The 18,622-nt window shown below is 34.3% G+C and overlaps 1 protein-coding gene across 1 annotated transcript in view; it reads left to right on the top strand.

Moving 5' to 3' along the window:
- LOC143223725 (actin-binding LIM protein 2-like) overlaps positions 1 to 18,622 on the top strand; it is a 90,684-nt gene that overhangs the window by 51,885 nt on the left and 20,177 nt on the right. Inside the window, 6 exon segments of the mRNA XM_076452066.1 lie at positions 277 to 324; positions 1,849 to 1,863; positions 2,228 to 2,395; positions 3,960 to 4,102; positions 5,007 to 5,148; positions 16,340 to 16,453. Of these exon segments, the coding sequence (XP_076308181.1) occupies positions 277 to 324; positions 1,849 to 1,863; positions 2,228 to 2,395; positions 3,960 to 4,102; positions 5,007 to 5,148; positions 16,340 to 16,453 (630 nt within the window).

The raw sequence follows: 18,622 nt of genomic DNA, 5'->3' as shown, positions 1-18,622 counted from the left end.
TGTGGATGGTAGTATCTGATATCAGGAGTTATATGACACTGGAGTGTAATATGTGTGGATGGTAGTATCTGATATCAGGAGTTATATGACACTGGAGTGTAATATGTGTGGATGGTAGTATCTGATATCAGGAGTTATACAGCACTGTAGAGCATAACATATACACGGATGTGAATATATCAGGATTTACATAACACATGTTAACCTGAACTTTGTACATTAGATGAAGAAAAAAAAATGTTTAAATGTACATACGTCAGTGTCACATTTTTGCAGAAAGTCTGAAAAGGAGGTCACCAGGAAGGCTGTCTGGAACAAAACAAGGTAGGTTTCCTGATACTAGTAGTCTTTCTTTTAGTTTAATGTAAATGACAAATTATTCCTTTGTTACATGTAGATGTTTTGCACTAGTCTTCACTCTTGTGGGTTTTCATGATACGTTTTTTTTTTCTATCTGTGAATAATATTTGATCACATAATTATGTAGCTTGGGCAAAGATCATTTTATCTACTGTTGATGAAGATAAACCTAATAGGTTGGAATAAAAGAGATGTACATGGCTATACATTATTAAAGTTAATTCTTTGCTTTGCAGTTTGGATTGGTATGATGTGTTAACTCTAAAATATACTTTTTAATTTTTTAATTTACTCAAGAAATTTAAGTAAGGTGGTAATGAAATCATTGAAGATGAAGAGATGATAAATCTTTGTTCAGTCTAAGGTGTGTCAAGAACTGCTTCGTTACTCAATACTTTTTCAGCTTATATTTAAACTTTTAAAGAAATTATTATATAATTAAATTTATGAAGTTTTCTGAAAGAAAATCCCATATTTTAAAATTGGGAAAATATTTTTGATTTATTTTACATTTATTTATTTAATTTCAATTACCTTCAGTTACATAAAATGTGAAATAAAGATTTAATGTGTTGACACTATATTCTAATGAAGTAATAGGTGCACAGTTGTGAAGTAACAAAGATTTAATGTGTTTATATTCTAATGATGTAATAGGTGCAAAGCTGTGAAGTAACAAAGATTTAATGTGTTTATATTCTAATGAAGTAATAGGTGCAAAGCTGTGAATAACAAAGATTTAATGTGTTTACGTTATATTCTAATGAAGCAATAGGTGCAAAGTTGTGAAGTAACAAAGATTTAATGTGTTTATATTCTAATGAAGTAATAGGTGCAAAGCTGTGAAGTAACAAAGATTTAATGTGTTTATATTCTAATGAAGTAATAGGTGCAAAGCTGTGAATAACAAAGATTTAATGTGTTTACGTTATATTCTAATGAAGCAATAGGTGCAAAGTTGTGAAGTAACAAAGATTTAATGTGTTTATATTCTAATGAAGTAATAGGTGCAAAGCTGTGAATAACAAAGATTTAATGTGTTTACGTTATATTCTAATGAAGCAATAGGTGCAAAGTTGTGAAGTAACAAAGATTTAATGTGTTTATATTCTAATGAAGTAATAGGTGCAAAGCTGTGAAGTAACAAAGATTTAATGTGTTTATATTCTAATGAAGCAATAGGTCCAAAGCTGTGAAGTAACAAAGATTTAATGTGTTTATATTCTAATGAAGTAATAGGTGCAAAGCTGTGAATAACAAATGTGTTATGTGGTGATGTTATATTTTAATGAAGTAATTGATATGAAGCTGTAAAATAACACAGATGTTGTGTGTTTATACAAGCAGTTAATTTATTTAAGGCACATTTCATCAAGGCTGAGTTCAGACTAAACATTACACACAGTTCATGTTGTTCGTTTATCAATCACTGTTTTCTTTCATTTCAACAATTGGGATCATTCTAATGGTGAATATTGGATTCTTCAGGGATGTCTGTTCTTGGTAAGTTTTAAGAACTTATGGAATTAAATAGTAAAGTTTTGAGAAATTAAGTGAAAATTTAGGTTTATTTTTGTAGAAGATACTTTACACCTATGAGGCTGCTTTGTTTCAATTACATTTAATATCATATGTATTGAACAAAATGATCAGTTTTAAGTGTAAGTGTTATTTTAGATTACTCTATTAGACATTAATCACTTTCATTTTTAATTACTTAGATCCTTGTTTTGATGTTTATATTCCAGTACCTTTTTATGTTTGTACATCACAGTTTCATTGTAGTAATTTATTACAGTTTGTCAGTTTAAAAATGATATTTGTCTTATTCATGTAAAATATCTTTCATCTTAAATACTTTTTGTAGTGGAATCCATCCAGTCTAGTGTACCTCGACCCAAGTCTCCACACATGAATAATGAGGAACCAATAGAGTTATCACATTACCCAGGGGCACAAAGACCTAAGCCTACAGAAATTCCCAGGATCGAAAGAGACGACTTTCCTGCTCCACCGTTCCCTTACACCGATCCCGGTTTGTGTCAAACATCCTTGAAACATGGCATAGAAACTTTTCGGCATAGTTTTATTTCTGTGTTTTCTAGTTACATTACTCTTCTTTGTATATAACTGCTTATCTACAGAGTTTAAAACTTTCCTAAGTTCTGGTTTGAAACATTCTAAGTCCTGTTAAGGTAATGTGGTAAGATCAAACTGAGATGTTACACTTTGTAGCTTGACCAGTCAAAAAGCTTGTGTAGTAATTCATGGGATAGTTGTAACATGTCCTACCTGAGTTTGTGTATGGTAGGTATATTTGGAAAGAAAATATGTTTTGGGGAATTCAATTTTGATGCTGTTACCTTAGGTTTTGTTCAATTTTTGGAGAAGACAGCTAATATTGGAATTGTTATTTACAGAAATGTAGCTTTTGTGTTTTCACATCAGATTGGTTCCAACATATTAGGATGACAGTCGGTTCTTTGATTGGTCAACTTCAGATAGAATGTATCGTGAATGTAGTTTTGACACTTTCACATCAGATTTGGTCTAACTCTTGAGGAGGATGGTCAAGTTTATGACAAGAAATAACTAAGACATATTAATTAAGCTTTATTATTTATGTGTTACAAATTATTACTACTGATAGTGTGATAACGTTTAACTAGTTTTCATCTTCATTTGTCTTACCACTAGTCTTATACACATTGAATAAAACATTTTGTCTTTGTATTTGTTTTAGTAGTGCCGTGCTATTTTCATTTCATTATTGATACACCTGTTTTTCTGCAGGTTATGTCCTCAAATCATACTTTTTGTTAAATTCAAGGGATTTGAGCTGAATTTGTTCTCAAATTAACACAAAACAACAAAGTATGACAACATAGAGTTTGTTGTAATCAAAATAAACATACTTTAATAACATTTCAGAAAGAATTATATTAGGTTAGATGTAGAATCCGACTGAAACTTTGATGTTTCTTATAAACTTTTAGCTACCGTTGAGTATGATAGGAATTTTTAAAACATCAGGACAAGCATTTTACTTTTAACAGACCTTGAAGCTAATGCTATTGGAGTTAGCTGTGTAAATATCTGATATTTTATTGTAATTTAACAAAAGCAGAGATAACACTTCATTTTGTTGATGATGTTTTTCTTCATTAAAAATTTTGTTACACTTAATGATCACTGTATATTTGTTAGAGATTAACAAAATAATTATATTTAACAGTTTATTTGTGTGTTGTTAACAGTACTGAGAATCTAATAGTTCAGTAATTTGTAATAATAAAAAAAAATGATATTTTCTAGGGTGTTGAATATTTCAGATAAGGGAGGTTATTTAAAATATATATATATACATATTTGGATAATCAATTAAAACTAATAGTCAACTGTGTGCCACAAGCTGTTATCCAACACCAAAAACTAATGTTTTTTGTTATCATATTTTGTTAGGCCTAAGTCTACCATTTTTGTCTCTAAAAGTTATTTTGGGATTGAAATTCTGTTGTGCCTTCTTGAAGAGTTTGTTTATGACACATCATTTCAAATATGTCACACTCAACATTTTCTGTTATTGTTCTATGATTCAGAACGTAAGCGACGATGGAGTGGTAGCTCTAAAGAATTTGAAATTGATGAGGTGGACTTGAAAGATGAAGATGAAATTGAGGAAGACCCACGTTTCAAAAAAGAAGAAGAAGAGTTGTCGAAGATAGCAAGTGGAATTGGAAAAGTCAGTATACAAGTCACAGAATAAGTTGAGATGTTTTAATCATTTTCATTGTTTTATGCTCCTGAGTTTCTGAACTAATAACAGGATAAAATAATTTCAAGAACTTCACAATAAACAGTAAATTACTTGAAAATGAATGAAACTTTAAAATTCACAACTTGTGTTTAAATAAAGTCTTTAACAAAATGAGGCTGCATATAAAATGTTGAATTTTCAATCACTACATTTAAGTCTTAACTAATTTGGGTAATATTGCTATTGAATGTTGGCTTTTATGTTTTTTTCAATTTATATTTTTCTATATTACAAAGGAACTTATTTTGTTGAGATTTGAACATGTGTTATAATAGTCTTTACTTGTCTGTGTTCTTTTATGAAAGTCTTTTCACACAATTTTGAATCGTGCATGAAATTTACCTTACTATTTTAACAAAGGAATTAATTATATTTTTGTTGTTTTTTTATTTTCGTTTTTATGTTTGTTGTGCATATTTTGTTCTGTTTTGTTTTGTTTTTCAGTAAAAGAAAGAAATCAATGGTTGAAACCAAGAAAGCAGTTAGTGGTTGCTGGAAATATTATTCAAAATGAGAAAAAGTTGATTCATCTCATATTTATGTCATTGATCTTATTCCAGTTTTTATATATTGTGTTGAGGATGGTGATAATGGAAACAAGTATTAATGATAATATTTAAATAACCTTTTAAAATTACGTTATTTGAAAGAAATCTTTAAAGCTTATTGTATTGTCTGTGGTTTTTTTAAAAGAAAATTAAATTACCACTGGCTATACAAGTTTAAAGAATTCAGTTCACATGCCATTTCATATTGTTACAAAGAAAGTTACACTGTTATAACTCCATCAAAACTATTTTACTAAAACAAATATTATTTTTCCTTTCAGGTATTTTTAAAGACTGTGCAGGAAAGAGAAAAGATACGTGCTTGGAAGAAAAGTCACATTGACCCCCGAAATGCTTCTCGTGTTCCTTCAGCTACTCATGAGGTCCCTGTCAAACTACGTTATGATAGCCCTGTGAATGCTTGTAAGTTTTTCAATAAAATGTACTTTTAAATGTTTATAAATACCCTGTCAAGTGGAACATTGGAAAGGTCTTTTGACATGTACTTTTCAAAGTTATTTTTGTGACTGTTTCTGTAAATTATATATACATATGCTGTCTGATCATGTGAAACTTTGTTTTTCCTTTAATTTTGACTTAGATATATTTATTTCAGTCTGTCGATCCATCTTTTTTCTTTATTGTTTTACTAAATTGGCTTTTTATCAAGTGTTCTAAGTTCATTTGTTTGTCTTATTTGTCTTCATTGTTCATTTACATGTTTAATTTGTTCATTAGTAATGTTGTTGTTGAATATTGTTATGTTATTATAATATTTGTATTTCAGAGGTATGTACATTTTTCATAACTCTTATGTACAAAACAAACATTATGCCTTGGCTTTAATATCAGTGATGTGTGTCTAGGTCCTTAGTGACTTTTATTTTTAAGAATATGTCAGTTTTATAGTAATTGTGTTTACTTACTATGTGTTCAGGTGGTGTTTGTTTTTCCAGTTGACTTGCTTATGGGTTTAATTAGTTTCTGTATTCATTCTATGCTTGTCTTAATTCCTTGAAAGGAGGCCTAAGGACACCTGGAGGAGTCATCTGTTTTAAACACTAGTACTTGTTATGTAGGTTTGAGGGGTAGTTTGGTTTCTGACACTAGTACTTGTTATGCAGGTGTGAGGAGTAGTTTGGTTTCTGACACTAGTACTTGTTATGTAGGTTTGAGGAGTAGTATGATTTCTGACACAAGTACTTGTTATGTAGGTTTGAGGAGTAGTTTGGTTTCTGACACTAGTACTTGTTATGTAGGTTTGAGGAGTAGTTTGGTTTCTGACACTAGTACTTGTTATGCAGGTTTGAGGAGTAGTATGGTTTCTGACACAAGTATTTGCTATGCAGGTGTGAGGAGTAGTATGGTTTCTGACACAAGTACTTGTTATGCAGGTGTGAGGAGTAGTTTGGTTTCTGACACAAGTACTTGTTATGCAGGTGTGAGGAGTAGTTTGGTTTCTGACACAAGTACTTGTTATGCAGGTTTGAGGGGTAGTTTGGTTTCTGACACTAGTACTTGTTATGTAGGTTTGAGGAGTAGTTTGGTTTCTAACACATGTACTTGTTATGTAGGTTTGAGGAGTAGTTTGGTTTCTGACACTAGTACTTGTTATGCAGGTGTGAGGAGTAGTATGGTTTCTGACACTAGTACTTGTTATGTAGGTTTGAGGAGTAGTTTGGTTTCTGACACAAGTACTTGCTATGCAGTTGTGAGGAGTAGTATGGTTTCTGACACAAGTACTTGTTATGCAGGTGTGAGGAGTAGTTTGGTTTCTGACACAAGTATTTGCTATGCAGGTATGAGGAGTAGTTTGGTTTCTGACACTAGTACTTGTTATGCAGGTGTGAGGAGTAGTTTGGTTTCTGACACAAGTACTTGCTATGTAGGTTTGAGGAGTAGTATGGTTTCTGACACTAGTACTTGTTATGCAGGTTTGAGGAGTAGTTTGGTTTCTGACACAAGTACTTGTTATGCAGGTGTGAGGGGTAGTTTGGTTTCTGACACTAGTACTTGTTATGGAGGTTTGAGGAGTAGTTTGGTTTCTGACACAAGTACTTGTTATGCAGGTGTGAGGGGTAGTTTGGTTTCTGACAGAAGTTCTTGTTATGCAGGTTTGAGGAGTAGTTTGGTTTCTGACACTAGTACTTGTTATGTAGGTTTGAGGAGTAGTTTGGTTTCTAACACATGTACTTGTTATGTAGGTTTGAGGAGTAGTTTGGTTTCTGACACTAGTACTTGTTATGCAGGTTTGAGGAGTAGTTTGGTTTCTGACACAAGTACTTGTTATGCAGGTGTGAGGAGTAGTTTGGTTTCTGACACAAGTACTTGTTATGTAGGTTTGAGGGGTAGTATGGTTTCTGACACGAGTAGTTGTTATGTAGGTTTCAGGAGTAGTTTGGTTTCTGACACAAGTACTTGTTATGTAGGTTTGAGGGGTAGTATGGTTTCTGACACGAGTAGTTGTTATGTAGACTTGAAGGGTAGTATGGTTTCTGGCAGTAATAGTTGTTATGAGTACAACATTGATATGCATAGGAAATTTGGATTTATAGCTAGTTTTTCTTATCCAGTCCCCTCGGTGTGGATTGCTGTACATGGTGAGGGGACCTCCCAGGGATGGTTCTATTCTTTCAGATTACTTCTTTTGGGATCTAAACATCCACCCACGTGTTTGCTGTTCATGGTAACCCATGAAGGGGAGTGTAGAATCCTGGTGGTTGAGGGGTCCAACTCTAACACACCACTTTTGCCTTGAATTCCTGTATACGGGCAGCCTTGGGTTGGCCCCCCTAGGGTTAGTCAAGTATCAGTGTTGGATGTTCTCAACAGTTGTTGTGGACATTGTATCTGATGCTAGTGTTTGGTGGGTATAATGCTTACAAAACCCTGGCATTGTTGCAGTATCCTTGTTTGGCATTGTCGTGCTACTTCTTGTGGGGCTCCATATTGGGTGAGGTCATTGGGGACCAAAAGATTCTTTTTTACAATGGATCCTCCAAATAAAACTTAAATAAAATAGTAAAAAACATTCCATAGGTAAACAACCACATCTTGAAGATTCTGAGCAGCAATCTTCAACATCTGTAACACCTGTACCTCATTCTTTTATACTACATTCTCTTTTGGACAACCTTTAGGGCAGATGTCTTCCTTTTTTTATTCAGAAGGACTAGAAGGACTTGCTGGCTCTCCAAAGTCAGTAAAGAAGCTTTGCTCTGGTGACATATTGGTGGAAACATTCACATCTCAACAGAATTAACTCCTCTTGGATTCAAAGATGTTTGGGGATATACCTATTGAGGTTACGCCTCATGCTACTTTGAATTCTTCATGAGGTATTATTGTTGAGAGGGATTTGAAGAACATCCCAGAGTCGGAGATTCTCGCTAGTTTCTCCTCCCAAGGAGTTTCTGCAGTGAGGTGTATCTTCACTCACAAAGATGGAATTGTGATGCCGACCAATATCCTCATTCTGACATTTACATCACTGTGTCCACCTGCCGCCATCAAGGCAGGTTATCTTAATTGCAAGGTATGGCCATACATTCTAAACCCTCTCAGATATTTCCAATGTTAGTGGTTCGGGCACTTGAAGATGTCATGTGATGTGCTTGTTGTGATGGCAAGGACCACCATACCTATGAGTGTGAAACTGACCCTCATTGCATCAGTCGCAATGGCTCTCACCTGTACTGCTTTTGTTCTTGTCCTAAATGGTTGGAAGAAAAAGAGGTGCAGCATTTGAAAACCTTACTTACAATTCGAAACCTTACTTAACCTGAGGCTTGAAAGTTAACTGTCCATCATTTCATCTTGGATGTATGCTGCTGTACTTCATTCTACTGCAACAGTGGGAGTGCAGACAGATCTCTCTGTGCCTCTAAAAGAATCGTTCTCAAACCAAATGACAAGTCTTCTGACCTCCATGGTTAAAAAAGTTGATTAATCAACTTCAACACCCATCTCTGTCCCTAGCATACATTCTAGCAAACCCCAAGATTCACTTTTTTGGGTTCTGGATATGGGCATTTCCTCAGGTACATCTTCTTCTCCCACCCAAGTTGCAAAACGATCATTCATTCACATCCTCAGTTGCTGGCATCCTCTTCTAACAACAAAGAACTGCCCAATCAACCCAGGGCAGGATCCATGGAAGATGACAGATCTTTCTTGAATAAAGACAATAAAGAAAAAAAAAACGTGGTCATAAAATATATATGCAAAAACGGCTCGTTTTGGTTGAGAAAATATTTTACATAGAGGAGCGAACAACGTTTCGACCATCTTCGGTCATTGTTAGGTTCACCGAATGACTGAAGAAGGTCGAAACGTTGTTCGCTCTTCTATGTAAAATATTTTCTCAACCCAAACGAGCCGTTTTTGCATATATATTTCTCAACAAGTGGGTTTCTCGACATCACTGAGTGGTCATAAACTGACGTGCTCTCCATCAAGTTTGCCTACACATAAATAAAAATGGCCACCTTGATGCAATGGAACTGTTGAGGTTTACATTCTAATTTGGATGACATCAAAGAGCTGATTGCTTCCTACCATTCTGTATGTCTTTGCTTACAGGAAACATTTCTGACACCTACTGATACAGTCTTCTTTTGGGAGTTTTCTTTGTACAGAATAGTTGCTGTTTCCCTTTATAATCCTGGGGGACTTTAATGGACATCAAACTCTTTAGGAAAGTGCTGATATTGATGGAAGGGGTCGCTCTGTAGAGCATATGCTCTCTGATCACAACCTTTCTCTTTTCAGTAGCAGTTCTTATATTTGTTTTTATGCACCTAGTCAGTCCTTTACTGCTATTGATCTCTCAATTTGCTCCCCTTCACTATTCTCCCACTTTTCAAGGAAGGTTGACAACAATCCACGAGGCAGTGATCATTTTCCTACAATTTTAAGAGAGACTGGTTGTGGTCGATGCCACCCGACCCATGTGCCCCAGAAAAAGCTGGGTCAAGCAAACTGGTCTTCTTTTACTGCTCTCACAGAACTTGATCCTGCCATTGTCTGTAAGCCATTAATAGATGACTTTTTGGCAGCAGTAACTGACTGTATTATACAGGCAGACGCTCAATGTATTCCTAAAACCTCAACACATTTTCCACGATATCCTCGTCTGCGGTGGAATCCTGTCTGTCACATGGCACAGAAGGTGCAAAAATGGGCCTGGGATACTTTTCGTAGGTATCCCACACTCTCACACTGCATTGCTTTCCTGCAGGCCCATGGACATGTTTGGTGGCTAAAACGTCAAAGTCAGAAGGACTCTTGGATTAAGTTCACAAGCAGAATATCTTCTACCACCAGTTCCAAAGTTACATGGAACAAGATTTGAATGGTCAGTGGGCAATATACTTTTGTCCCCCTCTTGATCTTTCTCTCTGATTGCTAGGAAATAGCTGATACCCAGAGCATTAACCAATCAATACTCTAAGTGAAAACTTTTGTCGGGTATGTAGCACTTCGTTTTTCTTCAACCACCTTCTTAGCCATCAAGACTCAGGCAGAGCGATCATCTCTTTCCTTTCAAGCTGATTGTCTCTATGATTGTAATTGTCCCTCTACACTGCTGGAACTCAAACTGGCCCTTCATCGGTCTGGCAGTACATTGGTTGGACCTGATGATGTACACCGTGAAATTCTGCACCGTCTATCTCCTGCTTTTCTTGCTATTCTTCTGATTGTTTTTAACTAGATCTGGCAGGAGAATGTATTTCCTGATGCCTTGCACCAGGCTATTGTTCTACCTTTCTCTAAGCCAGGGAAAGATCCCAAAATTCCTTCAAACTACCATCCATTTGCTTTGACAAGATGTCTCTGTAAGACCTTAGGGAGAATGGTTAATGCTCATCTCATTTGGGTCCTCAAATCAAACACCTCCTCTCACCCACTCAGTGTGGATTCCAATGACAACACTCCACCATGGACCACCTTATTTGACTTGAAACATCAATCAGAGAAGCCTTTCTCAAACAACAACATCTTGTGTCACTATTCTTTGACATTGAGAAGGCTTATGATACAACGTGGAGGTATGGCATTTTGCGAGACCTTCATTTATATGGATTACATGGCCATTTGCCCATTTCTATTAAAAAATTTTTCAAAGGACAGGTAATTTCAAGTTTGTGTGGGTTCAAAACTTTCCCGTTCTTTTCTACAGGAATTTGGAGTCGCTCAGGGCTGTGTTTTGAGTGCCACACTTTTCAGTATAAAAAATTAATGCCATCGCTGAACAACTCCCTCTTACTGTTGAAAACGGACTCTATGTTGACGACTTTCACATCTCATGTCAGTTGTCGAACATGAGATATATTGAGCAGCAGCTACAGACTGCCCTCAATCGTTTACTGAAGTGGATCACAGCAAATGGCTTTAACTTCTCTTTCTCTAAAATTGTGTGCATGCACTTTTGCTGCCAATAGGGTATTCACGCTGATCCTGAATTCCATATTGGTGAAGTTGTGCTATCTGTGGTTCTTGACACAAAGTTATTAGGGTTTATCTTTGACCATAAGCTGACCTTTATACCACACATCAAGCAGCTACAAATCAAATGTACAAGAGCACTGAACGTCCTTCGTGTCCTCTCTTCCACCACTTGGGGAGCATATCAATGTTCTATGCTAAAGATATATCGTGCTCTTATTTGATCAAAACTCGACTATGGATCAATGGTCCATGGCTCAGCCAGGACCTCAGCCTTAAAGATGCTGGATCCTGTTCATCATCAAGGACTTTGGCTCTCCACTGGGGCTTTCTGTACTTCCCCAGTTCAGAGCTTATACGTAGAGTGTCATGAACCTTCTTTGCACCTACACCTTTTGCAACTGTCTTTATTACATGCTTCAAAACTTCATTCCTTACCAAAGCATCCCACCTGGGGTTGTGTTTTCCTTCCTCGGTGGGCCATGCGTTTTCAGAACAAATGATGTGCCATTGTTTCTTTTGGCCTTCATATCCAGGTGCAGTTGGATGAATTGGTTCTGTCCTTGAATAGCATTGCTGTATCCACTGGTCAGCCTATCTCACCATGGCTTCTTACAGTCTCCAAATGTGACCTATCATTAAGTCATTTGAGAAAAGCAAACACTCCTGATCGGAAATACTGTTTGTTATTTGCTGAACATCTTTTGAACCATCCTTCCATTCCTATTTATACAGATGGTTTGAAATCAGGTGACTGTGTGGGATCTGCCATGGTTTGTTGTGGTTCGGTGGTTGCGTGCAGAATCCCCTCTACAGTTTCTGTGTTCACTGCTGAACTATACACTATTTCTCTTGCCCTGGATCACATAGAAGCTAAGCAGCACTCAAATTGCACTATTTATACTAACTTGATTAGTTCTCTACTGGCCCTGAAATCGCTTCATATTAGTTCACACCGTGTTCTTGTCAATATTATAAACCGACTGGCCCATTTCTCTTTAACATCTGCTTCTATCCAGTTTTTCTGGATACCGGGCCACTTTGGTATTCACTGGAACGAGCTCGCTGACACTGCAGCTAAATCTATCTGCTCTGGCACTATCGCCACTGTGCCTGTCCCATACATGGACTATGGTCCTGTATTCAAGGCTCGGCTCCATGCCAGCTGGCAGTCGGATTGGAGTGAGCAATAGGAAAACAAGCTTTTCCAAATAAAACCCTATATTGGACTTTAGATCAGAAAGACGAAGTTGTACTAACTAGACCACACATTGGTCACAGTGTTTTAACTCATCATTTTCTTTTATTTGGAACTGATACACCAGTGTGTTGTCTATGCAACACTCAGGTCACAGTAAGCCACATTTTACTGTCTTGTTGTCGTTACGACTCTCAACCATGGCACCATTTTAAACACGTTCTATCCCAATGTTTATCTGTAACATCAGACAGTGTTGTTGGCAATGGGGACATTGCCCACCTTAGAAATATTTTTAGTTTTTTAAAGGCCATTAATCTTTTTAATGCTATTTAATTTATACATTAGACCTTTCTTAATGTGATTCCCTTCCAAGAATCAAAGTCCATCTAGTTTGATTTGAAATTAAAAAATGGCCGTAATGTCAAATAACTCTAAACCAGGACTGGAAAGATCAACTTCAAGTGACTAATGCTGCTGTTTGAACTACCCCCTTAGTCATCCTGGGGATTTATAATAATTAAAATTTTGTTGCAAGTCTTTTAAAACTTTTCTTACTTTGCTTTCTGAAAATGGTCATAACATCAAACAACTCAGAATCAGGACTGGAAAGGCCAACTTCAGGTGACTAATGGTGGTTTTTGAACTTACCCATTAGTCATCTTGGTGAGTTATAATAATTAAAATTATGCCACAGAAAGTCCTTTACAACTTGTATTACTGTTGTTCTTCTCTTACTGCTGTAGACTAGATATAAAAATTGTATTTAATGTTATTTATGTTTTTAATTTAAACATTAAACTTTGTTTTGTTTTATCTTAATTTCCTTTTATGAATTTTACTAATTTTACTTTAATTTTAACTTTTTACCAGATGTTTGGTGCAGATAGCCTAGTTGCTTTGCACCATGAAACACCAAACCAACCAACCAACCTTATCCTGTATAAGACTGGTTCAGTGTACTGACTTTATTCCCTTTCATTTAATGTGTAGTATGTTTTTAATGAAGCAGCTTTAAGGGGTGTAGATAAACTTATTTTTAACGTAATGTCTTTCTCTGTTGTTTTTCTACAACCAAAAATTTATCTCATTTTATCCTTATGAAGACTTGCTGTAAATTCTTTAAATTTATCAAATATTCTTTTGGTTTTTGTGTTAGTTAAGCATTTGATGTAAAGTTTTTCTATAAACCCTTAGATTTCTGTTACTAACTATTTTATATTTAGTTTTAAAATACAATTCAACAACTTTATTATGATTGTATGTCAATAAAAATTGTATCACAATAAAGTTTATAATTCAGATTTTAATATTATATGTTTTAATTTTATGGTTCAAAGTATGTTTTTTCTGTGTTGTATTCTGTGTTTTCTTCTTTGTCCTTATTACTCAGTTTGATTTATTAAAGCTACCATATAATGTCTGTAGAGGTTAGCGAGTGAAAAAATGATATTCCAAACACTGACAAGCTAGAATGTAAAATAACAATCTCTCATCATTTTCAATTGCTTAAGTATCAAAATATTTTAAAAACCTTAAAGAGTAGCCTTACCCCTTATACACTCTTTTGAAACTTCTTGTCTGTTCATGATTATTTCTCTTCAGTTGCATGTTTTTAACCAATAGAAAGAACAAATTCCAAATTACAGAAATCTGACAGTCATTTGTAATTGATTTAAGGGGAAACTTATAATTTGTCTGGGAATTTTGAAGTCTGTTGAGTGAGTTGTGGCTTTGAACAAGAATAAACTATTTTAACCTTCATATAGTTAAAAACCCAAATAGAGTATTGTAGCTTTATGTGTACTACAGTTTGTAATGTTATGATTTATTGATTTTCTAAAATTCACCTTTGAAATATGCTAAAGTTAATTTGTTCTTCCCCTGTGTTGAGAAATTAAACAGTGCTTACATTGGAAGTGTGACACAGGAATACAAAAGCATCTTGTAACATCATAAGTACTAGGAATAATTTTCTATATATTTTTTATTTACTGTTCTATGTTTTAAGGAAAGTAACTAATAATTTAGCATTGACAAGTAAATAGTACTAATAATAAATCTCATAAGCACGTACACACTGTACTCCTACACTGCTAAATTACGACTGCTCCAGGGTGATAATTGACATCCAAGTGCCTACAGTGTTTGTTGGTTCAGTGCAGACTTTTTAGAGATCCATACCATAAACATTTTCTGACATTTCTATTACTTTGGATAATTCTTATTTCATCCATGGTGTCATTGTTCTATGTTTAGAAGATTTCTACTTCAGTTGCTAAGAGTAAAATAAGTGTTGGAAATAGATGTAACAAATTTAGAAAATAGAAAACTCTCAGGATCAATACAAAATAATGACAGTACTCACTTTATTTCATATTTTTCAATCTTTAAAGTTTTATGGCAGTTATAAGGTTGGAGAAATTGGTCAACCTTGTATAGAGTTATGGTAGAGAAAATAACAGACAGAATATTAATTATTTCTGAAAAAAACAAAAAACTATTTTGGAGGTTTTGAAGATTATGATCAAATTTGAACAATTTTAGATGAGGAAACATGTTTTTAATGTTAACATTGAAACCATTTTGTACTTGGAACAGTCACTGCTGGCTCCATGTATTCACCAACCATTTTGTACTTGGAACAGTCACTGCTGGCTCCATGTATTCACCAACCATTTTGTACTTGGAACAGTCACTGCTGGCTCCATGTATTCACCAACCATTTTGTACTTGGAACAGTCACTGCTGGCTCCATTTATTCACCAACCATTTTGTACTTGGAACAGTTGCTGCTGGCTCCATGTATTCACCAACAAACTTCTAATAAAAATATTCAGTTGAACATTCTGATTTTTTTTCTGTACGAAACTTATAGTATTTACTAAGAGCTTGAAAATTCTTGTGAAGACGCACACAAAACAATTTAAACGTTATTGTATGGAAACTCTGATGGTCATGTGGTCAGTGTAATCTACTGAGACAGTAGCAAAAGAATTAAACTGATTGGTTGGTTGCTCATATTGTGGAGTGTTTTCTTTAACTACACACGTAGAATTATTCAATCCACCATTTATATATGTAAAAACGTCTCGTTTAGGTTGATAAAATATTTTACGTAGAGGAGCGAACAGCGTTTCGACCTTCTTCGCTCTTCGGTCATGAGAACCTGACAGTGACCGATGAAGGTCGAAACGTTGTTTGCTCCTCTAAGTAAAATATTTTCTCAACCCAAACAAGACATTTTTACATATATATTTCTCTACAAGTGGGTTTTCTCAACATCACTGAATCCACCCTTTACTCTTTCCATATGTTTAAAAGTACGAGGTTTATTCCATTTTTGACTGTAATGGTTTTTAGTATTTAGGTAACCATAGAGAATATCTGTAGTTGAGGTTTAAATTTACTAGAAAATTGTTGAACAAAACTATCTCACCAAGTATCAGTTTCACTAATCAATTCTTGGCACAAACAGTATAAAACAGTTTTAAAGATTTTAGGTGTGTTAGTAGCCTACAGACCAGTAGTTTTACCATGTATTAACCACTGTACTACTGATAGACTTATTTTTGTTAAATTTTTATATGCAAAATTACTTGTGAATCCTCAGCTTTGTTGGTTATTGGGTTTCTTATAACATTAGCTACGTGTGAAAATGTAAACAAATATTCCAGTAATACTGTAGTCACTACCACTTGCTGCTGGTGACCTTCCCTTTGTAGTTCACATAACAAATGAATGACTCAATGTTTTTCATTGTTTCTTTCCACTGAGTGTTGTGAAAGGTTAAACCATATGAAATTACTCATGGTTATGCAGAATGGTCTTCACCATTAAAAAATAGGTAGGAAAACAATTTGATTATTTGACAGTTAATGTATTAATGTTAGGTTAAAAACTACATTAAAACAAAATCCAACGTAGTAATTGAAATAACACATAAAGTATATTTACTTCTCTTTTCAGCGCCATCTCGGGCAACAGATAGACCAAGACCTTGGGAAGAGGACGAATTTGATCGAGGTTCCAGTAACAGGTCATCTCTTGGAAGATCTGGACGCACCACACCAACTTATAATGGTACTATCAAGGCTAATGTTGTTATAATTAAATGTTTGACAACATCAACTGTCATAATATAATATAAAAATGGAGTGATGGTGAAACTGTTTATCTCTAAGATATACTAATTCATGAAACATTTTTGATAAATGTGTTCTATGAGGTTTTCATCATGAGTGTAGAAATGTTCTTGGCCTAAAAATTTCAGTAATTTTGTTGGCAAAAGTTACTTTGGACAATTTCATTTTAAATTACCAGAGGCATTTGCTTCGCTTATCAGCATTAAATTTTTTTTTTTTTTTGTATAATTGTAGGGTTAAAGATATAACTGTGGTTATGGAAAAGAGTAAAAAAATAAATTAGAAATTTCTTACAAATTAAGGAAAAAACTTTCATTCTGGACCTGGTTCTTGAAATGACACAAACATTGGTTTTGGTATTTCTAACTGCTTATATCTGTACATAAATCTGACTTCATGTAGGAAGAAATGTGTTTTATTGCTAGGGAAGATACAGACAACATAAATTATCTCAGACAGTTCCAGTTTGAGCAGTAGCTCTGATCGTCTTGTAGCATGCTATTCCAACATAAATCTGAACACATTATATAATCTGACTATACAATCTATATATAAAGGCAGTCTGTGTGAATATTTGTATTATAAGATTTAGAATGAAAGTTGGATATGAATTATTGTTCTGGTGTAGAAATGTGTACAATCATTTACATGTTATTACTACTAGTCAGCCATTTATTTTGTATTGTTTATTAATTATCATTTAGTTTCTATTTTTTATTTTGGTTTTTAACCTGCTGTATGTGGTTGTAACAGTCATTTGTTATAAACTAATTGGTTTATAATTCTCGACATCACTGATAATTGGTATTTGATTAAGCAATTAATACAAAGTAGCTCTTAGATTTAGATGTTGTACGTGATAATAACCATGAACCCCAATTCATTCCTCAGATTTTTTATCATCTACACTGATTCTGACTATTGACAGATAAAATATCATATGCACCATGTAAATATTGTTGAGTGCACTTTGTAAATGTTACTCAGAAAAACTATATATGAAGGCTGATCATCTGCTTTTCTGTAATCTTGGAGTTCCAGTTTTAAAGTAAACATTACAGATTCCCTGAGGTTTCACATAGTAACCAGTTTCACTTTTAGTTCAAGTCTTTAGAGTAGAAGTGTTAAATTACACTTTGTCTTTTATTAGTATCATAGAAACATCTTTACTAACCAAGAATATAGTCACTGTTTCTGTTCCATCGTTGTTATTACAAATCACTTAGCACAGTGATGCTTAGTATGTAGATGTGGGCTGTGAAAAAATGTCTGTTGCATATATTGCTCATTGTAGTCTCAAATCTCTCTTATAACAATCCAAGAGACTTTTATAAGTACCTAACTTGAGTTTTTGAGGTTTACAAAAGCTATTAAGACCTTCAGTTTAGCCAGAAACTTCAGTAAAGTAGGAAACTGATGAGTAGTGTAACATCCAAATGTTCTGTTCTGATTCTGGTGTCAGATAACTCACCAGTGTTGCTGTGAGTTACACATCAAAATGTTACAGTTCAACAGTATAGTGTTTTACTAACGTCAACACAAGATATCTCGCAGAGTAAAGTTAAAACTGCTGCCTTCATAGCTACTATTATTAATTAAAAATTAGGGAAAGAAATAATAAAGTTTTGAAAAAGTAAGAATGTTGTAGGGATGGAAATGCTAAACAAAATACAAAAACAAGGTAGAGATAAATACAAATTCCTAAAGAAATTCCTACATAAGTAACCGTGGGGCAATGTTACAAGCATATGGGAACTGGTGATAGTAAAACGTTATAGCATTACTCAGTTTAAATACTTTTATTCAACCCTGAATTCATGCAAATAAAAGAAATTCAACATTTACTTGTGCATAAAAGTTTCTCGAAAAGTTTTAGTTAGTTATGTACAGAATATTTTTATGGTTTTATGTTTTGTCACACAATACTTTATGGTTTTGTGTATTCATTACAATATTTTATGGTTTTGTGTTTCATCACACAATATTTTTATGGTTTTCTGTATTCATCACACAATATTTTTATGGTTTTGTGTTTCGTCACACAATATTTTATGGTTTTGTGTATTTATCACACAATATTTTATGGTTTTGTGTTTCACTACAGAAT

This window comes from Tachypleus tridentatus, chromosome 8 (genome assembly GCF_004210375.1).
Source record: "Tachypleus tridentatus isolate NWPU-2018 chromosome 8, ASM421037v1, whole genome shotgun sequence".
In the NCBI taxonomy this organism is placed as follows: Eukaryota; Metazoa; Arthropoda; class Merostomata; order Xiphosura; family Limulidae; genus Tachypleus; species Tachypleus tridentatus.
Note: the sequence above shows the minus strand (reverse complement) of the source record. Positions and strands in the feature narration are given on the sequence as shown.